This window comes from Protobothrops mucrosquamatus, unplaced genomic scaffold (genome assembly GCF_001527695.2).
Source record: "Protobothrops mucrosquamatus isolate PMUCROS unplaced genomic scaffold, P.Mucros_1.0 scaffold233, whole genome shotgun sequence".
Taxonomy (NCBI): domain Eukaryota; kingdom Metazoa; phylum Chordata; class Lepidosauria; order Squamata; family Viperidae; genus Protobothrops; species Protobothrops mucrosquamatus.
The window spans coordinates 234,973-257,639 of NW_015386584.1; the positions used below are offsets into that span (position 1 = coordinate 234,973).

At 32.6% G+C, this 22,667-nt stretch overlaps 1 protein-coding gene across 1 annotated transcript in view; it reads left to right on the plus strand.

Moving 5' to 3' along the window:
- The window catches only part of PIEZO2 (piezo type mechanosensitive ion channel component 2), a 133,122-nt gene that overhangs the window by 83,820 nt on the left and 26,635 nt on the right, over positions 1-22,667 (plus strand). The window contains exons 17-32 of the mRNA XM_015814256.1: positions 967-1,208; positions 2,367-2,527; positions 3,175-3,351; positions 4,061-4,177; positions 5,320-5,520; positions 6,088-6,292; positions 6,561-6,662; positions 7,752-7,917; positions 9,372-9,615; positions 10,558-10,654; positions 11,590-11,749; positions 12,096-12,185; positions 12,807-12,937; positions 13,753-13,821; positions 17,949-18,052; positions 21,451-21,550. Of these exons, the coding sequence (XP_015669742.1) occupies positions 967-1,208; positions 2,367-2,527; positions 3,175-3,351; positions 4,061-4,177; positions 5,320-5,520; positions 6,088-6,292; positions 6,561-6,662; positions 7,752-7,917; positions 9,372-9,615; positions 10,558-10,654; positions 11,590-11,749; positions 12,096-12,185; positions 12,807-12,937; positions 13,753-13,821; positions 17,949-18,052; positions 21,451-21,550 (2,366 nt within the window). The remainder of the gene's footprint in view (positions 1-966; positions 1,209-2,366; positions 2,528-3,174; positions 3,352-4,060; positions 4,178-5,319; positions 5,521-6,087; positions 6,293-6,560; positions 6,663-7,751; positions 7,918-9,371; positions 9,616-10,557; positions 10,655-11,589; positions 11,750-12,095; positions 12,186-12,806; positions 12,938-13,752; positions 13,822-17,948; positions 18,053-21,450; positions 21,551-22,667) is intronic.

Genomic DNA, 22,667 nt, shown 5'->3' on the forward strand with positions numbered 1-22,667 from the left:
CGAGTAAATAAAAGTGTAACCTTGATATTGTACAATCTGTTTTCAAAGAAGGCAAAACAAATAATGTAACTTAATAAAATAATATCAAAATTCTAGAATACATATTTTAATTGCTTCAATTTTTACATTGATATAAACGGTGTACATTGTATCTTGTATATTTTATACTAAACCTAGCTACATAATTCTTGAAAGCATAACTGGAAAAATATGGATAATTCATAGCATGTTACATATTATCCTCTTCCAAAAGTGTTCATAGAATTTTTGCTTTTCTGTGCTTATCCTCAATTAGGAAAATATGCCAAGGAATCTAAAAAAAATCAACTCATATTTTTAGAAATATAAATATATATTTAGGATATGATTTCTTTAAATTGAGAGGATTCATGCTCTCATATTCATACATAAAAAGAGTAATTAAAAATTCTAGAACTGTACTTTTTACTAAAGCAAATGCACTGCATTCTGTTAAGACTAAGACAATATGTTTTTGAAAGCTGCCACAGATGGGTAATGCTAATGATTCGTATAGCATCATATCTTATCTCTGATCTTCCTCTTCTCGTTTCCTTTTTTCTTTCTGTTTCAATTATTTGAGCAGCATCAAGAAAAAATTACCAATCCATCAAAATGAGTAAGTCCCCATGTGAAGTCATGAAATGCTTGCTGTTACATGTCATTTCATGCTTCTACAACTTAAACTTTGACCATTTTTTCCCCTCGGTGGGGAAACGTCAAGTTTAGGTGACAATATCACTGATTACTGATGTGAATATTAGCATCAAAATAACAAATGATTGCTACTGTGGTGCAATCCGTGTGGCATTTTCATTTTTTTTGAACAGTGTGTGACTCGTGTATTCATGCATTTCCAGTTTGTTTTAATTTACAAAATAACAAAATTTAGTGTTTTCAGAATCACAGCTGTTTAGTTTGTTGACATGACCATTTCTGTACCAATAGACTGGTGCATCAAGATGAAAGCTTGCCTGATCTCACAATGATGAATTTGAATGCCAACACTGAACAGGAAGAGGAAAAGATGTTGCAAGATCAAGAAAAAATGTTGCAGGAAGAAAATGTAGTGGAAAGAAGAGAAAGTGAAAATGAAGTAGATGATAATGAAAAAAAGGAAGAAGTATTGGATGAAGAAGGTGAAGGTGAAGATGAGGATGAGGATGAATCGGAGACAGAAGAAATATCAGGTAGATTTGTGGATGGATGATCAATTTTATTTTACTATTTGGATGATGAGCCTGGAATAAATGTAGATTTTTCTGACAGCATTTTATATCTTATCAAATTTTCTTTAAAAAGAAATTAATAAAAATTATATACAGTACATAAAAATATAAAAAATATGTTCAGTAATGAATTAATGCAGGTAATGAAGTGCATATTGGATTGGGATTGTATGATATTGGACTTGGAGTGCAACAATGTGGTAAATATTACAGAAGTTATAAAATGCAGTACAACTACATTGTTAACAGTGACTGTGAATTAAAGAAGTGCTTTGCTTATTTGGGAGGTGTGTGTATAAGAGAGAGAAGAGAAGGAGAGGGAGAGATGTTGCATTGATTAGCTCTTCATTTGTAGGGAATAAATGTGTTTGATGATAGAAGTGGCCTGGTTTCATTTGAATCATGATGACATATAATGTCAAACAAAAATAAAAAGTGTATCTGTTTTTACTAATCAAAGAATATTTGTCACTATGGCAGAGATTTTCTGATACCTTACCATAATATTTTGTACTGTTAATACTATAGTAGTAAATTCATTAGTAAATATAGGTTATTTTATTGTTTCTATTTCATATACAAAATATAAGATAGGTTTGTCCCAAACGTGCTTTTCCAAAAGGCAACTGGACTTTCTTGTTTTTTTCCTTGAAAATGTTTCAACGACTAGATGACTGCAAAGAATATAAATCCTTCCATTTCCTACCTTTCAGATAGAACTGAAGAAGCTTTTTGGATGAAAAATGAAATATTTTCAACAAAAAAACCCCAAGGAAGTCCAATTGCCTTTTAGAAAAGAACCTTTGAGACAATCATGACCTAATGATTGAGAATCTCCAAAGACATAAGATAGATTTATTATATTAGCTTGTGTTTTAGCTTTTTAAATTTTTTAAACTTTTACTTTAAGATAAATATTGTCTTATTAATTGGTTAAGCATAAAAAATAAAATTTAAAAATAAAAAAGCTTAATCTAATACTTTTTTACTTTAAATACACATGTGTATGTGTTTATAACATTTTTATATGTATATATTAAAAAGTGTATTTCTAGCTGAAAATAACTTTTTTTTCACAGCAGTGGAAAAGTGTTTCACTGCGTTTTATTTGTCTTTTAGATTTAAGGAACAAATGGCATTTGGTAATTGACCGTCTAACTGTACTTTTCCTGAAGTTCCTGGAATGCTTTCATAAGCTTCAAGTTTTTGTATGGTGGCTTTTGGAACTACACATAATCAAAATTGTGTCATCATATATTATATGGGTAACAGTAAAAGAGGCAAGTATAAAATGGATAACCCACTTTCTCTTGCAGTATCAGTATCACAGTAGAATACAAATCACTTTATCTCCTTGAATATATGAATCTGAGGTTTTGCATGACCCATGTGGGATTGACGTTTCCAGCTAATTTAAAGCTGCCAGCATAAAGGAGTACCCTTGAAAAATATGTAACTGAAAATGAATTTGCTTAGGCTTCCGTAGTTTAACAATATATTTTGAGTTTGAATTTTAAAACAAATGAACTTGTTTGTATTATAATTTATGCATTTCGTTTTTAAGCTTGAATCCTTCCTGGCTACCAAATATATAAAATATAATGTTTGTCCATAAGAGGAGTCCTTGTAAATTGTATCAGATCTCAAAATGTGAACGGTATCCATTATAAAATGTGTACTGTATAGTTTGAAGATTTGGTTGCACATTGAAAACAAAATTTTATTTAGTCCATACATTGAATTGTTTTAGTGTACCCCATATCTTTCTTTCCATTTGGTTGAGTTTAATTCCAAATAAAGCCAAGGAAATTAATCTTTCCATGTTTTCCATTATTTTCAGTAATAAATAAATACACGAGGTAGTATAGTAAAGAATTCTCCAGTTTGTCATTAAATCTATGTTATCTTTTCTGTTTTGTCCTTGTAGGTTTCTCTCATTAACTATGTGTTTGTGATTGCCTGGGCTTTTGCTCTACCATACTCTCAGTTCCGTCCATTGGCATCCGGTGTCTGCACAGTTTGGACCTGTGTGATTATTATCTGTAAAATGTTCTACCAGCTTGAATCCATTAATGTTGCATCATTTTCTATCAATTGTCCAATGGTATATTTCATTTAGTTTGTTTAATTAATTATAGATGCTTTAACTAACTTAACTTAACTGGAGGGACTTATGAATTAGAGAGATGGCAAAATGACTCAGAAGTTATCCTAGCAGTTTTCTCCAAAATCAGGAAATTATTCTGTAGTATACATCTTTTTTTTCCTAACCATGTTGAGACGTTAGTTAATTTATGTTTTTTTAAATAAGTAAATAGCTGGTAGGGTATTTTTTTTTAGAAAGGGATCTCAAATTTATTTTTCTTTTTGAATTTGCTTTGCATCACAATAGGGAGGAATTCTCTGCTGCATAATGTCCTTCAGAAAACACCTTACATTAAGTCTATTAATGTGGAATGTGTCCACTATCTTGAGTTTTCTCCCATAATTTTGCCTTCTTAATTTGATTAGGTCTTCATCCTGTCCTTAGCTTGTCATCTTGTGCTGCAAGATTCTTTCCATTTAAGCAGGATGTGAGGTTTGGGGTACTTTGTGTGGGATAAAAAATGACAAAGTTGGTACAGTTTTATATTTTTTTCATAGCAAGAATTTTTTTAAATCTTTATTCTTAATATAGGTCCCTGAAAGGGAATTTATAAAGCACTTTGTTAATGAGAAATCATTGAATTATTTAGCTATAGATACAATACTAGCTTTATTATGACACAGAGTGCCTAAAGAAATCAGAACTAACTTTGTTTTTATTATTTTAGCCTAATACTACTGAATATCAGGAAAGCCTGAATGAATCACTTCTCTACAAAAAACCCATTGATCCAACTGAGTGGGTTGGATTAAGAAAGTCATATCCACTGCTTGTGTACTTGAGGGTAATTATAATCTGTTCTCTATTCAACATATTCAGTTCTTGCATTCTTCTAGTCAAGGTGAAATGAGAGCTCAGTATTATATAATCCTTAGAAACAGAGCTCTTTGGAATCGTTCCTCAAAGATTATGAAGGTATGGGATTAAAAAGGAAATTACAATAATGAAGTGTAGTTCATTACAGCCCTGATAGCCTGGTTCATGAAATGAAAAAAGTGGTGGTCTGTTTTAAGCATCTTTATCCATCCCTTAATTTTCAGTTCTTACAACAAAATAACTTCTTTTTAAAATGTATTTGCACAGCATGTTTAAAGAAATAATACACTTAGAATTAACTGTAATTTCATCAATTGTTAATAAACAGTAAAACTGATAAAAGTAATTAAATTTAAATTGTAATAAATGAATTTTTAGAATTAGTTTATGTGAATAATTTATCTGTCTTTCCAATTATTAATAAGATAACATATCCATGATTCGTAAAGGATTTTTAAAAAAAACAGCTGCATCTTTGTTATATTTTGTTATTTCTGTGTCAGAACTAAGCCAGAGCTAGAGATGAGTGGGCAATCCTGGTTTCTTTCATGAAAATCTCACTACCTCATTCTGGTAAACTTTAGCATAACATTAGGTCACCCTTAGAACCGCATAGCTTCCACCACAGGCTATTTTCTTCTGCCTCATCATCTATCAGAACAATTGTGCTGCAAAAGTTGATTTGCTTGTCTGACTGTGATCCACTCCCCTATTTGTGGCTTTGGGTGTCTTACAGATATTCATATGCTGTAAAATAACCCATATATAACCACAAATGGGATTAGGCATTTTTACAATAAATGTGTTATCAATTAACATTTTGTTCCTACAGTGCTCAACTAGTAGCATAGGAAAAGAAACCAGCTCTTCAGCTTTATATAGAAAAGTCCTAAGGTTGGGAAAATGTTTAATAAATGAAGACCTAGATGTAGCAATTGTATACATTTTAAACCCATTATCTTTATAATTAATGTAAACACATTACAAAATTACTTAACTATTATGTCAAAATGCACATTGAGTGTAAGTAGTTTACGAGTTCTGCTGTAAGTAGTAGAATCAAAGTTATTCTTGGATCCGAAGTATTTACACAGTTTTGTTCTCTTACAGAATAACTTGCTGATGCTGGCAATTCTGGCCTTTGAAGTTACTATTTACCGACACCAAGAATACTACCGATGTCATAATAATCTCACTGCCCCAGAAACCAAAACTATTTTTCATGATATTACCAGATTACATTTGGATGATGGCATAGTCAATTGTCTTAAGTATTTTGTAAACTACTTCTTCTACAAATTTGGTTTGGAGGTAAATTTACACTAGTATGGTTAAAGCAGGACTGGTAGTCCTTATTTAGTGATCACAATTGGGACTGGCATTCAGTCACCAAGTGAAAAATCTGCCCAATAAGTTAAATGTATAATACTGTATATATTAAAACATACTCTCACCCACAATCAATCTAAAAAAAAGAAAATTTGAAATGTTTCAGTAGATGCTAGCATTCTTCCTAGGGAGAGAATTTCATAACTGAAGGGGAAGCTAGAAAATCATCTTGGAGGTTCTTGGGTGAGGCTTAGGATATTGTAATCTTGGTTTTGCAAATGTTTTTATAATATATCAAGATATTTGTGCCAAATACTTTTAACAGTGTTTCCAATATCTCTTTACTTTTCAAATAGAAGTTTTACCCAGTCAATAGGGGTAAGATAGTCAGTATTAATAAGGTGGCCTATAGGCAAAAGAAAAAAAATGATTTCTTTCAAACTGATAAATAAAGTCTCATGGAGTTTCCAAGGATGAAGCTAATGTTCTATTTATCATGGACCACTCCAGATGATATATACATTTTGTACCTTTGCTTTGTTATCACAGAGTTGTTTCCTCTTGTCTGTAAATGTAATTGGTCAGCGAATGGATTTCTATGCAATGATCCATGCCTTTGCTTTAATTACTGTTTTGTATCGGCGGAGAAGAAAAGCTATTGCAGAAATATGGCCAAAGTACTGCTGTTTTCTGTCATGCGTTATTACATTCCAGTACTTCATATGTATTGGCATCCCACCTGCACCTTGTAAGGGTAAGTGTCCTTTTTGCCTCAAACCAGGGGTCTTCAGACTTGGTCCTTTTATGACTTGTGGACTTCAACTCCCAGAATTCCTCAGCCAGCGTGCCTGACTGAGGAATTCTGGGTGTTGAAGTCCACAAGTCATAAAAGGGCCAGGTTTGAAGATCCCTGCCTCAAGCAGTTCTTCCAATTTTTTACTTCAATAATTTCTGTATGTTAGTACCTGCTGAGAAGTACTTTTAATGGTTTGTTGTAAGCATTCTTGCCTCTGTCATTACAGATTACCCATGGAGAAATCCAAATGCCAACTTCAACTCTAATATCATCAAATGGTTATACTTTCCAGATTTTATTGTTAAACCAAATCCAGTCTTTCTTGTGTGTAAGTAATTTTCATCCCTTAAACAAACTTATCATTTATTTCACTCCCAGAGGATATTGTAATACATTTATAAAGTACATTTCTAGACATGCAACAGATACCAAGATGCTATTGCTAGATTGTAATTTTTAGCTTTACCTATATACATGTAAGACTTAAAACCCAACATCAGTAAAAAGTTCTGCTCTTAAAAAAAACAGCCCTGCTTCCTTCTCATCATTGCAATAAAGAAGAAAAGATTACAGCTATTTAACAACACCCATATGGAACCTGAATTAAAAAGTTAAAACTGGGGAAACATTACACATCCTTTTTATCAGAAATAGGCAAAGTGGTGTCCTCTAGATGTTTTCAAGTATAGTTGTCATTATCCCTTATCAGTGGTTATACTGAGTGAAAATTGTGTGATGCTATACTAGCAATTTGGAAGGCATTAGACTGATCTCTCTAGTTTAACACTTTTCCTTTTGCTACCTGTGTGTGAAATTGCTTTGCCATCCAATTCTTGTATTTCTTATTTTAGTTTAAGGCAAGAATATTAATTCTGCATATGCCAATTTAGATTTGTAAAACAGTTGTCACAGAATATAATTCAGTCTCAGAGTTAACACAGTTGTCTAATAGTCCAAGATTGATATTCCTACATATTTTCATGATACAGTAAATTGTTAGACAAAAGTGCAGTCACAGTACAGTCCAGCATTGAAGACATCAAAAGTTTTGAATGAATAGTCAAAATTCAAAAGATAAAGTAGCAAAGGATCATCAGAGCCAGGAAAATGTAAAGTGGAAATATTTATGCTTTGTAGCCTCACAGTCTTCTAAATTTGTCTCAAACCTTGAACTTAACTGTAGAAACTAAGCTACTGAGGAGTAGCAACCTATTTTTAAGTAAGCCATTCTTCCAGAGAAAATTATTTTCTGAATATTGCTACTCATTATTACCTCTTTGCTGTTTGTGTATGACAACATGGTTCTGCCTCCATTCTGATGCTAGGCTCATACTGGGCCCTTAGTCTTCCTCTTTATATGAAAAACATGTGAGATGTCCATCACATCTATATTCAATTCAACACCTTCTTCCATCAGATGATTTCATGTTACTACTATGTGCATCCTTACAAAGGCAGACATTTGAAGATGAGAATAAGGCTGCGGTACGCATCATGGCTGGAGACAATGTAGAAATCTGCATGAACCTTGAAGCAGCTTCATTTAGTCAACACAACCCTGTTCCTGATTTTATTCATTGCCGGTAAGATCTGGATAATGACTATTGACATAGGCTTTTATTACTTTTTCCCAGAAATCAGATCCTCTTTGTGAGCTTTGAATTGGTAAGGTTCAGAATTGAATTTCTGCAACTTTACTGCAGTTGTCCGTCACACATGTTGTCTCTTGTTGCTATTTTCTAAGGTGGGATAAGATTATCAAATAACAGAATTTTGTTCTTTATATAAGAATATATAAAATTGTAGGACAATCAGATATAAATTATGTAATATATAAAATTGATCAATAAAAGAAGTATAAGATGTTACATAATTTCTATCTAATTGTCCTGCAAGTAGAACAAGCACCTGTAACAGAATAAATTCTCTTTTTCTCTTCAGCTCTTCTTTATCTTTAATATCTACTCCAAGGGTTTATAGTAATTAGGAGCAGATTTCTGGCAGAGATAAAGATAGGGGAAGTCTTGTTGCATGATAAATTTATGTAGCATTGATTACATGCTATGTTCTTAAGTACATTGGATGGTCCCAAATCAAAAGAAATTGCAAGAACTCAATTTCCTATAGTCAGGTCTCTGAATTTATCAGTTTGGTGATAAATTACATTACTATAAGTGTTACTATTTTACTTTTTGGCTACAAAATAAAAGTTTATAGAAGTGAAAAAAATTCACCTTTCTTCTATACTTTCAAAGAATCATTGCTTTTGCATGGAAAGAAGGAAGGAAATCATTGGCCACCTCAAAAAGATAGTGCAACCTTTCCATTTCTCTATTACAAATTCTAGAATTTACATACCAATGTTTTGATAAATTCCCTTAAATTTATCATAAATAAAATTACCCAAACATTATGAATGAAACAAATAAAAAAGTGAACAGTTGAAAACAAAGCTATCAGAACAATAATTACAATAGCTATCTATAATTATAAAAATATAAATTAATTTTAAATTTGTTATTTTAGCATAAAGTATGAATGCTCTGAGTCATTTTCCTCTCAAAAGTAAGCAGCTTGCATGTTGCAATTAAAACATAACCTCATCAAACATGCAGAGGGAAAGTGGGCATTCTGTCAAATATTCTGGATTTTATTCCTTATTTTCCCTGAGCAAACTGATAGCAAACAATTGCTGTGTCACAGAATTTGAGAAGCCCTGTGGTACTTAAATTACAGTGTTTTGTGTGTGTGTATGTATTCTTGCCAAATATAATCTCAATGCAATGATTAGTTTTTTTATTCATCAGTAATAGTGGAATCTGTTATAAAATTGTTTACCATTTAGGAGCTTTCTGCATCCCAGAGTTTGAAAAACCCCTGTGTAATGGATAATATTTTCTTGTAAACACATAATCATGTCATCAATATGTATTATATGCTGAATACTTGTTAAGAAAAATCATTTCATTGTACATTAAAATGTATATGATCTGAACATAAATTTGATAACTCTCCTTCCTACTTTGTTTTGTAACAGATCTTATCTAGACATGAGTAAAGTGGTTGTGTTCAGTTATCTCTTCTGGTTTGTTCTCACTATCATCTTTATAACGGGAACCACTCGGATCAGTATATTTTGTATGGGTTACTTGGTAGCCTGTTTTTATTTTCTACTTTTTGGAGGAGATCTGTTACTAAAGCCAATCAGGAGCATCCTTCGATATTGGGATTGGCTGATTGCTTATAATGTCTTTGTGATTACAATGAAAAATATATTATCGGTAAGTATCTTCCTTTTTTGAAATGATTATTAAATGTTTCTGAAAATAAATGTATACTTGTTATTTTACAAAGAGTCCCACCACCTTAGTTCATCTTTTTCTTGCTCTCTAGAAACCATTCAGCTCTTGACATTAAAGCGTTGTGGTTATAAATAACAGTGTTTTTCAACCTTAGCAACTTTAAGATGTATGAACATTGATTCCTATTCTGGGAGTTGATGTACACACATTGTAAAGTTGCCAAGGTCAAGAAACACATATACAGTACTGAGGATAGGTGGCTGAATATTGAAAATATTTATTTCCATTCTTTCCTTGCCTTTGAGGCTTCTTCAAACTCCATTCAGTATTACTTGTTCCAGATTGCTTGGAGCTCTAACAAACAATTAATGTTTATCATTGCAGCTTTAGCTGCAGGTTCCCTCTTTGTTCTGAGATATCTACCATAGAGTTGATGGCCTTGATTGTATCTGATATGGTCACAAATTGAAATAAAAAATAAGGGGAATTTTGCAGTATTTATACTGGATTATTTACAAAGCAATTCTTGTTTTATTGTATTTATGACATTACAATGAAAGAAGTCAAAAGAGAATAACACTATTTAAAAAGTTATGGGAGAAAGTACTGCATTGAGCATATTCAGTTGAAGAGTAACAAACATTGAAGAAAAGAATAATTCAATTTTTCTTTTTTTATCTTTGTGTAAACAGTTATATCTAGTAGTATTAACAAGTGTTTATTTTATTATAATATTTATTTATTTGCTTGTCTAGTTAAAAATTATAGAAGAAATTACTGCAGTGAGTATATACAGTTTAGTTACAAACATTAAAGAAAAGAAAAATTCAATTTCTCTTTTTTGCATTTTTGTGTAGTATTAAAGTATTGACAGGCTTTTATTTTAATTTCTTTTGTCATATCAATTTCTATTTATTCCAGATAGGAGCATGCGGCTACATCAAGTCATTGATCAACAATAGCTGTTGGGTGATTCAAGCATTCAGTCTGGCTTGTACAGTTAAAGGTTATGACATTCGTAAGTATAGACCTATAAAGTTCTTTGTCTATTTTTTTTAAAAATTCCATTAATGTCTTTCAGATACCCATCATTTAAAAAACAATAAGCATATTTGTTTCTCTCTCTGAAATTGAAAATTATTTTGTTATTTTTATAATAAATAATAAAAATAAATTCAGATTGGTAAATAAATAGTTGGTGGAAAAACATTTTTCTCTGAGAATTTAGCACCATTTTTATATATTTTGTCCAAGATAGGCAGAGGTGTTGTTTTTTTTTTGAAGTAATAGCATATACGAAGCACACTCTAACCAGATATTGTATCTGATAGTGTCATCAATTTGTTTTTATTTGCAGGTTGTATTTTGTTATTCATATAGACTTTAGACCTAATTACTACAAATACTATTCTGCATTTTTAAAAATTATGTTTCCTTACTTTTCAATGTATTTTCTATTTAAAAACTGCTGATTAATTTCAGAGTTTGTATTCTTGTGGTTATTATAGTTAGCTTCTTGGCTTTTAACTACCACAGGAAAGCTTCTTGTGTTATAACCCTGTTGTGATTCATGTCACTTTGGTATAGAATGAGGAACCTGTATATAAGTGAGTTGTTTAGCACAAAGACTACAACAATATAGAAGAAGAGAAATAAGGACCATCCCATTGTGACATCTTCAATTCTTGGCCCTCTGAGATGTTCCACTAAAGGAGATGGTCTTCTGCATTTATCTTCCAGTTGTTTCCCAGATTGGAATTTGAGTTGGGACACAGGAGAAATGTACATACAAGTAGAGTCACAAATAGATAATTCTTCTCCTGCCCTACCTGTGTGATGTTTAAATCTTGCAGACATGGATTGAAAGTTCCTAAACCTTTTTATTCTCTTTGGTCAGATCAGAAAAAATCTTGTAATATTTTGATGCTTATCCTTGATGTTTGTTTTTGTCAGCTTTGGATGACCCAGAGTGTAAATTGCCAAGCGGAGAGGCAGGAATAATCTGGGACAGCATTTGCTTTGCTTTTCTGTTGCTCCAAAGAAGAGTTTTCATGAGTTACTACTTCCTTCACGTTATTGCTGATATTAAAGCTTCACAGATTCTGGCATCCAGGTAAAGTGAAGCATTGTATTTTAATAACTGTATAGATCCATGCAGACATATGTTTTGATTAAATATTTTACAAACTATAAAAGTGAAATGAAATATATAATTTGTATAAATTAATCAAGGGACGCTCTTATCACAGATCTGAAAATTCATATATTAGGAAAGTCAACCTTATGAATACATTTCAGAATATTTTCCTTATTCTCGCTCTTTCAGCAAATCTGTTGAATCAATTTCATCTTCTGTTTCCATCTTGGTGGCAAAATTGTGACTGTCATCCTATGTGTTTGTGTTGCATTGTTTTTATCAACAACAACAACAACAATAATAATATGTATTTATTTTTCAGAGGTGCTGAACTTTTCCAAGCCACAATTGTGAAAGCTGTAAAAGCAAGACTTGAGGAAGAGAAAAAATCAATGGATCAATTGAAGAGACAGTATGCTTTTCTTTTCCCTTAAAAATTCCTTTCTGGACGCTGGCACATAACACCACCACATTAATCAGAACAAAAGTATTTAATCATTAACTTATCGTTGATGCTATAGAAGGCAGTGAAAACCTTTGGAATTTTGAGAGCAGCTCATGAATCAAATAAGACATAGCTAATGACAAAATAAGTGAAAGTCAAGTAACATCTAGTGGTGATTACAACCATATATAATGTACATAGTAGTCCAGCACAAACATCTGTAACTTGGTTAAGCCATACTTTAGAAGACAATTTACAATGCTGAGTGTAAGTGTATATCAGCTTACGTATCTATGAGTACTGAGATTCTGTTCCCCCCCCCCCAAAAAAAAGATGATGGGGAAACACAAATGGAGATATTACAGTTCTTCTACAATTTTTAATTTAGAAAAAGAAATCAGGCATTCTCATTCAGTGTTATGTACAACTTTGTGTAATTTCTTTCTATGCAAATGTTTATTCTGATATAAGCAGTAATGTCATTTGATAATATATTAAGAATATCATATAATAGTTTTACATTTTTGTCCTCTTTGGGTCCACAAAGATAATGATTTAATTCTGAGAGTGCAAATTCTCTTTTGACAGGATGGATCATATCAAAGCCAGACAACAGAAGTATAAAAAGGGTAAAGAAAGGGTGATGAGCATGAGTCAAGAAGCCTCAGATGAGCAAGCAATTCAAAAGGTTGCTGAAGAAGAAGAAGATGATGATGATGGTACTATTCCTTCACTATATCCGACGTTGGTATTTATTGTTTGGACCTTAGTATTATTAACATGAATATATATAGGAAAGTATAGTGCCTCATCCAGACATTTGTTGGGAGGGATTCACAATCTGCTCCTCTGCATATTTATTTGGGAATAAATCCTACTTTCTTCTATAATATCCCTTTCTTGCCCTTCCTTTTCACTGCAGTGGAAGAATAACATTTGGTTATCTACAAAAATATGTTATCCCTTTCTCTGAAGAATGGGTTGGGGTTGGAATGCTAAAATATAACGTAAAATTTTAGAATATAACAAACTGTCAGATCTTTTAAGGGTTGATATATAGAACACAGTTCATAATGGAATTTGAACTGGTTTTCTGTATGATACCTAAACAATTTCAGAATAGCAAACACATTTTTTATCTTAACAGATTTTTTTTTATTTGAAACAAAAATTGAGTCAAGAAATGTATTTTATGAATGCAAATAAATACTTTGGGTTTCAGTTGTTTTAGTTTTTATATGATGGATTTTAATTTGCTGCAGCTTAGTTTTAATTTATAATAAATAAGCATTATATTTCCTTAAATATAGAGAAATTTGAAGTCAAATTCTATTTTATTTCTATATCAGATTAGCCAGGTTCTATGAATAGAGTAATTATAATAATAGCAAGCAAATACTTTTTGTGTTTTGTCTCTTGAAAGTATTAGAATTGGGTCTGCTCTTGCACAGATTGCAAAAAATGGAAAAAATATAAGGCATAATATGTTTTTCACTTTGTAAAATTAATGCTTGGACATATTTCATTTTAGGAGAAGCAGACAAAGAAAAAACCAAGGGCAAAAAAAAGCAGTGGTGGCGACCTTGGGTTGATCATGCTTCCAGTAGGTTTCTCAATCATCTTTAAAGTACATGAATTTAGCCCTTATATCCTTGACCAGAATGGAGGCATTCCCAAGACTTATTTGTTTTATGCATGGTTTTATACTTGTGACTTGGTAGTCATGTGGATTCAAAAGATTTCACAGAGAAAAATCGTATTTCTTTTAGGCAACCATATCTTGATGCAAGGTCCAGTTAGCTCCTTAAGCAAATATTCACTATGTGAAAGAAAAATACAGTAAATATTTTGCAACTATTTCTGCTGTAGCAAAAATACTGATGCAATTATTTAACAAATATTCCAGATTTTTATTTATGTCAAGTCACAAGTAAACTGTACCTATGCATATATATATATGTACATATATTTATATTACTAAAGGGCATGATGAAAATTTATAGAGACCTATCCTATTTTCAGACAGTTATTGAAGACCCAGCTGTTGTTTTACTTTTCAGTCAAATAAATCATTACAAGTAATGTGTTTTGAATCTGTAGCTTTTCCAAAAGGACCAGGATATGGTCTCTGTTAATCCTCATTAGTCTTGCTGCTACAGAAAAATTGTTGAAATTCAGATAATAAGAATGACTCAAAGACTATAGGGATCCAAGGTTATCTTTTGCAGTAGATTTTATTTCAGGCAGAAAGTGGAGTGAATTAGTATACTTACCCTCTTTCTCTTATAGTCTACTGTGAAAGTGACCTGCATCCATACATAAACTTGTTAAATTATTCCAGTTCATTTCATTCTTTTTGATTCATTTTACCCTCATTACATGTTTTAGGAAACCACTATAGAATCCATATTATTGCAATAATGCATATACTTGTGAACAGCAACCTGTGGCCAAGCCCTGAAAATGAATACTATCCACTAGCCTTGTATGCCCTTTTAAAATAATTATCCACAAGTCAGAACAGTAATTCCATATTTGGTAAGCCAAGATCATTTCTAAATATTTAAATATAATATTTGAAGAGTACTGTTGTATCTCAACAGAAAGTGTCATTATCTTATGCCTTCTGTGCTAACATAGAATTCTCAGGGCTTTTCTTCTGCATGGCATGAAAAACATGTTTTCTCACACCGGTTGCTCTCTCTTTCTCCAAAACATTTGCAAAATCAATCTGTGGAGAAGAAAATAATATTGTTTCACTGGTTTACTCGCTGTAACATCATCCATTTAAATGATAAGTTACAACCGATGTGTGAAGAAATGGTTTGTAAGTAGAGAGGTATGATTTTATTGAAAATTAAGCTGCAATTTTCAGTTAAATCATATTTCTTTACCACATTAATTAATGCCTGCAAGAGTGCATTATTGCAGTTTAATCATACCATCCTTCTACAGATATATCAACATACATTAATTGGGTATAGTCCCTTATATAAGGCTTACTAATGACTTCTGTTAAGGACATTGGGAGACAATAATTATAATAAGAGAATAAGTTAAATTATTAAAGATTATTATAATTTATTTGTCAGTTCATTTACTAGTAAGAAATGGATGAATTATTTTAATACTTATAGTCATAAAAGAACAAAAGTTTAGATAAATGCATTTTGAGGAAAGAAACTGATAACTTTTCCTAATTGGATCCCACTGTGAACAGCTATATAATTTAGAATCATTGTTCACATAAGATGTCATATATACTCATATTGCATGTATGGAACACATTGTTACCGAGAGCAGTGGTGGGATTCAGCCAGTCCGCACTGATTTGATAGAACTGGTAGCTAATTTTTTGTTGACTTCGGCAAACCAGCTGATGCCCTAGCCCTTTTTTGCAAGGCCCAGAACGGACCACCAGAAGTGCATGGACACCTCTTCCAGTGGGCTGTTCTGAGCCGGGGAGGCTCAGAACGGACTTCCGGAAGGGGCATCCACAGGTATAGAATGAGGAACCTGTATATAAGTGAGTTGTTTAGCACAAAGACTACAACAATATAGAAGAAGAGAAATAAGGACCATCCCATTGTGACATCTTCAATTCTTGGCCCTCTGAGATGTTCCATTAAAGAAGATGGTCTTCTGCATTTATCTTCCAGTTGTTTCCCAGATTAGAATTTGAGTTGGGACACAGGAGAAATGTACATACAAGTAGAGTCACAAATAGATAATTCTTCTCCTGCCCTACCTGTGTGATGTTTAAATCTTGCAGACATGGATTGAAAGTTCCTAAACGGACCACCAGAAGTGCGTTGGCACCACTTCCAGTGGGCTGTTCTGAGCTGGGGAGGCCTCTCCGGAAGGGGCATCCACAGACTTCTGGTGAGCCGTTCTGGGCCTGGGAGGCCTCCCTGGCTCAGAACCGTCTTCCAGAAGCGGCATCCACGCAGAGAACTGGTTGTTCTGGTATTTGAATCCCACCACTGCCAAGGAGATTCATAGTGTCCCCTGGGCTAGTATAGATCTATTCTTTCTGCAACTGTCACTATACATATTTTACAACCAATGTGATTTTTGTACAAGTAGATTTACATGTTTAGCAGTCATATTTATGCAAACAACTACTCATACTTTTAGGAGATACCAACTACACATACATCCTAGACTACATAGTATAATTTACAAAATATATATTGATATATGACATCAGAATAACTGAGTCTAAAATTAACTCCAATTTGCAGCTAAGTAATTTTAATTATAATTTTATAATTATAATTTTAATTATAACATTTCTAAAGTAGTAAAATTCAAATAAGAAAGAGTTTTCTGTAAAAAAAACATCTATACTATGGAATAATTTTGTGTAGTTCATAAATGAGGAAGATGTGATCAAAACCATAATTGTATACAGCAATAGCAATAACACTTAGATTTATGTACTGCTTCATAATGCTTTACAGCATTCTCTGAATGGTTTACAATATTAGCATATTTCCCCCAACACTCTGGGTTCGTATTTTATCGACCTCAGAAGGATGGAAGGTTGAACCAGTCAGGATCAAACTCTTGTGGGCAGAGTTAGCCTGCAATAGTGCATTCTAACCACTGCACCACTACAGTTTCTTCTATGATAGTCAAGCTTTTTGTTCCTCATTTTAGATAATTCTCTGACTACACTTACTTCACTGTTCAATTTTCTAGCTTTTCATTGTTCTGTATTATTCAGATACTTCTCTCAGTTGCTTTCTACTTCTCTTTAATCTTCAAGCTAAAGAAAATTTTTCTATAGCCTAGTCAGGGCACAGTTTATCAATTTATCTTTGATCTAAGATACATTATTTAATACATGCTTTAGATAAAATAGAGGATAAGGTATGATTGAATAATTTATTTTTTATGGTTCAGAAAGCTATATAATGAGGGTCAAATATAATCTCAAAAGTCATTCTATCTGTGTTTCTTATTGTAATAATCAATATATTAAAATATTTTTCTTTATTTGAAAACATTGTCTTAATAGGCAAATGTAATGCTGTTACTTTAATTTTATCTCTTGCTTAATATTTTATTTTTAATTTATATTTTCCTTTTTTGATCCATTTGGACCTATTAGCTTATTTAATGTTTAAAAAATGAGCTTCTGTTCAAGGATATAAGGCCCAGTTCATTCATACTATCTTTCGACTTGAAGATATGGAGGCATCCATTTCACAATTTACAAGCAAAAAGTGTTATCTACAAGAATGTATTTATCTTTTTCTTAATATTAAACTTAACGATTATAGCAAAAGAGAAGAATGCTTCCAAATGCTAGCAGACTTTTAGCAGTATTACCTTTTTGTAGTTGTTCTTTTTGGGAGGGGGAAGGGAGCACATATTAATTTAATGTGCTCCTCTGGAATTAAAAAATTCTCAACCTCTCACAAATAAAAAAAACAACTTTGGAAGTTATGAATGTTGCAAACTTTCATTAACATATTCCAACTTTTTTCTCAACTTTTCTTCTGATCATTCTATAAGGTTCCTATTATTTAGGTTTCTTTTTTGTGATGACAAACATCCCAAGTGATCTCTGTGCCTTGCTTGTCTTTTCTCCACTTTTGTACATCCTGCCACTGATTCCTATAATCAGGCTTACTTCTCTGAGTCTTTGAGTCATGGCTCAGTATAGACCTTATGAGAATTGTTTCCTTATGAGAAATAAAAAAAATATTTTATTTTGCTTAGTGGTCAGAAGTGGAGATTATTATTTGTTTGAGTCGGACAGTGAAGAAGAGGAGGAGGAGGAAGGAAAGGAAGAGGAAGAGCCTCCCAAAAGATCTGCTTTCCAGGTACTGTTTTCACTTGCATGGTATTCCTACAAAAAAAGAGTGGCTACCAGATGTGCTCAAAATGGTGGCCACAACAATTGTGATCACATCTATGCCTATTTTTTTATGTGCATTGCCCATCTTGACTTTTTCTCTATACATTTCCTAAAAAGACAACTTGATTAGTCTAAATTGCAGTGAAAGAATGATGATGTATATTGATTCTGTTTAATTGATTCTTGTGTACATCATAGTTGTCATAGTTCTGTAATGCAACAATGGTATTGGAGATGGATTTCCATTCAATTATGCATGTAGCACAGCTATTTTTAAATAAGGCTTCATGTTCTTAAATCTATTCTTTAATGTATCAGAGCGAAGTTATAAAAAACCCCTCTCAGTTTCTATTACTTGATATTGTTTAGATGCATTTTGGCTTGGGTAAAACAACTGCAGATTTGAAGATAAACTTTTATAAGCATAGATCTTTGAATAAATCTCTAGTTACAAATAAGAGGCCAACAATATATTGAAAATAAATGTATCTAGATTACAGAAAAGTAAGCCAATACTTTTTGATATAACGGACTCCAGCAATCTGATTAATTTATGCCTATTCAGATTCAGAACATTCATCTAGACATCAAAGGGGCAAAAACAAATAAGATGCATCCACAACCAGAGCTGTCCTCTGAATGTTTTGAACATACCCACACACCCATGGACAACCCTATATGTATGTTCATAAAGTAGGGCAATCTGGTATTAGATGTATTCCACGGGCTAAATTCTTTAAAGAGACCATAGAGGTAAATCAGCATGGAAAATTATATCATAGTCCAGATACATGTGATCCTGTCACATCTGCATCTGTACAGCTGACTCTCAGTAAGATGATAGAAGTTTTTAAAATGAAGATTGGGATTGTTTACTTAGGAGCTTGTGGTAAATTGAGCATGTTAAATTCTATAAACTGTCATATAATTGGGTTCAATTCAGAGAGCAGATTCACTCTGTATACTTTACATTTTGCCTAACTAAGTATTATAATTTTTGTTTGTTAGTTTGACTTCTTTTTCTAACTATCCCAATCCAAAGAGACTTTAGGCAGACAGCAACAGCAACATGCATGAATTAATCAGTTCAGTTAAAAACAATCCATTCTTATCATATTTAAGCCTATATTGTGATGGTGCCTATAATCAGTATGGGCCAAAGACACTTATGAGGAGAGAGGACTCCACAAACAGGGATACCATAGAGAGGCCAGAATTCTTGCCCATACCTCATTGGTTTTGAAACCTCTCTAGAAGTCCAGACCAATGAACAAATTAAATTCAAACGAGATGTTATTCAAAATAACCCACTGAATAAATTAAACATTTTGATTTTGGTCTGGAAGCTTGCTGGTAAACAAATAGTGGCTATAAAATAGTGGCTGTTCTCCACTGTTAGGATTGTCCTTCCAGTAGTCTGGCTGCTGCATTTTGTATTAGCTGCAGCTCATACAGAGAATCTTGCATTAGTAGTTAATTTAACTGAAATTGTAATACCAGCTTCTCATGCTATCCTTTATAGGACACATTGATTTTATTTTTTAATGATTGAATATATTTATTAATTTATATTAACGTACATGATAAATACCAATTACAAAAGATGTATTGTTCATTTGAAACTCAGGCAGTATTTTCTAGTTTTATCAGAGATACTAGTTTATCGTTCATGAGTTGAAAGTAATTTTGTGTTTTATGGATTCAAAAATTATATAAATATCCTGAGTTTATATTGCTTTATCCTAAACTGTTCTGATTTTTATTGTACCCTTCATATTTATTTTGCAGAATTGGGTTTTTTTAATCTGAGAAATTATAGAATTATAGAATGGTACAGTATGTGTATATGTCTGTCATGAATTTTTTCTCCATTCATAAAGATATTAGAGGCAGAGACAAGGATGTGTAACTATATCTGTGAAATACTGAAGATTCATTTAGAATGTGCTTTCCTAATCCAGATTACTAATATATAATTGTTACTCGTGTAACTAAATAACTTTTATGCACTGTCCTGTAACTAAATCTAATGCACTGCTAAATTGAATGCTCAGTTAACATTGTATAAGTCTGTTTTAACTTAATATCAATCCTATTGCTAATAGAATTGTACAGTGTGTTTCTTAAAATATTAGCCTTTACATTTTCACTAATTTGTCTTGCTTTATCCTTCTTCATAGAGAGCTATTGCGAAATTTGCTTCAGCCATTTTAGCCTTGCCAAAGTCTGTTATTAAACTGCCCAAAACTATTCTTCAATATTTAATCAAAGCTGCAAAGGTATTTGATATTCTATACCATGTAGAATAATATCTTGTTCCCATTGTATTCTGGCAGAATATCCCTTTACTGCATTTTTCATCTTAATATGAGTTTGAGGAGGTTTTGGGACAACCAAGGATTTGACTTACATTTTCAATTTACAAACTTGATGATGAGATATCTTAATTTAGCTATAATTATTAATATCGGAAAGAAAATGCAGAGCCAAATCTTGGCATAATCCTAGACTTTTTGTCTAAATTGTATTAAGTAGATTACATCAAATTGCATGCATTTATAGGTCCTGGATAAATTAATTATGGGATTTTGCTCTATATGATAATATTTGTCAGGAAGATTGCACAAGAATGCAAAACAGAAGGTAGATTTATGGAAAATTTGGGAGTCTGTATGTAAGAACAGCTTACCTAAAACATCTCTGAATTTGTCCTGTCAAAAGTTGCTAATATGGAACATTATATATATATAATGGAATATTTTTTAAAATACATATATTAATAGACACCAAAGTGTGTATGTCTAAAGCAGAAGTTTTAAATACAGCTAAAGTAACATTAGTGATTTATCTAATGATGGCATATTCCACCTTTCCTGGGAGTCTAAGCATGCTTATCTTGCCAATAAACAATCTTCTGTTTATTTTCTCATCTGCTTTCTTTTGCATGCATCTATATATTTGTGTTGGCTATAGCTAATAAGTGTCATTAGTAAATACAGTGCTAGCTAGTAAAAGATTTGTTATCACAAAAATATTTTTATTACTCATATGGGTTATGGATTGGATTAGGTAATAATATGAAAGTCTGTAGGTAAAATATTACTTCATTTTTAGATTATTGAACACAATTGTTATAGATTCATATCAAATTCATAAGAATCCACAGTTCTGCTCAAATGTTTTGGTTTATCAAAGTTACAAATATTATTTGAAATATTTCAACTTGAATGAATATTTCCTTAAATGGTTTATGTTTTCATAATCTCCCAATACTAAATACATTTTCCAAATTTATATGCTTTTTGTTATCTGCTTAACATTTACTTACTAGAGAATATGAATAAATTGATTTTTTCCCTTTAGTTTCTTTATCAGGCCTGGATTACTGATCCTAAAACTGCCCTACGACAGAGGCGCAAAGAGAAGAAAAAGAATAAAAAAAGGCAGAAAGTATCTGATGAAGGTATGCTTCAGAAATATTCTCAGCTATCTCTGTTAGCTATACAAATAGCATTTTCCACTCTGATTGTAGAAGAACCATAGTTTGCATTCAGAAAATCACAGGTAGCTTCCATAGTTTTACTGAGATCTCTAGTTGGATTTTCAGGAAATTATGATTTCATGGAACTTAACAATCATGATGTGGTTCTTCAGTTTAGTCACATGGAGTCTAGGCAGCCAAAAAAATTATTGAAATAAAGTCCACCGGAATTAAAAAAAGGAAATAGAATAAGGAAATTCAAGATTTACTGCCAGTCCAATTAATCTTTGTTTGCTAGTTTATCAGTACTCATCATGGGCATTATATAGACTAATACTACTGTTAGATGGCTACTGGAGAATAACAACTAAAGTGTTAAATGTCTATGGCAGTGGTTATCAACCTGTGGGTCGGGACCCCATTTGGGGTCGATTGACCATTTCACAGGGGTCGCCAAGCAAGGCTGTCCGCCATTTTTTTGTCCGCCATTTTTTTTGTCCGCCATTTTTTTCCCTTTTCCGGCGGGTGCCTTACCTCCCTTGGGCTGGGCCAGCTGGTGGTCGGCCTGCTCCGTCTCTGCCATTTGCCAGCTATGCCTCGGCCGGCGCAGGGGGCGGAACCATGCATGCGCGGCGCTCCCGGGCAGGAAAAGTCCTCGACTTACGACCGGTTGGGTAGTCCTCGACTTACGACCGGTTTAGTCCTCGACTTACGACCGGTTTAGTCCTCGACTTATGACCGGTTGGGGTCGCGGCATTAAAAAGTCAATAAGGCATTAAAAAGGTTGAGAACCACTGGTCTATGGAGATTCTTACTCATCCAGGTCATGGTTGTCCCAAAAGTGCTTTTTCAAGGGACAACTGGACTTTCTTGTTTTTTCTTTGAAGACATTTCACTTCTCATCCAAGAAGCTTCTTCGGCTCTGACTGGATGAGGGGGAATGGAAGGATTTATATTTCTTGCATACAGCTGGTCATTTGCATTCTTAAGGCCACTTGGAGGTTTATCTGTGTCTTCAGGGTCATCTGTGAAATGCAAATGGGTGTGGAGCCTTCTTGGAACTGCTGAAAGGACTATGTGGTCATTGAGAAGTTGGAGC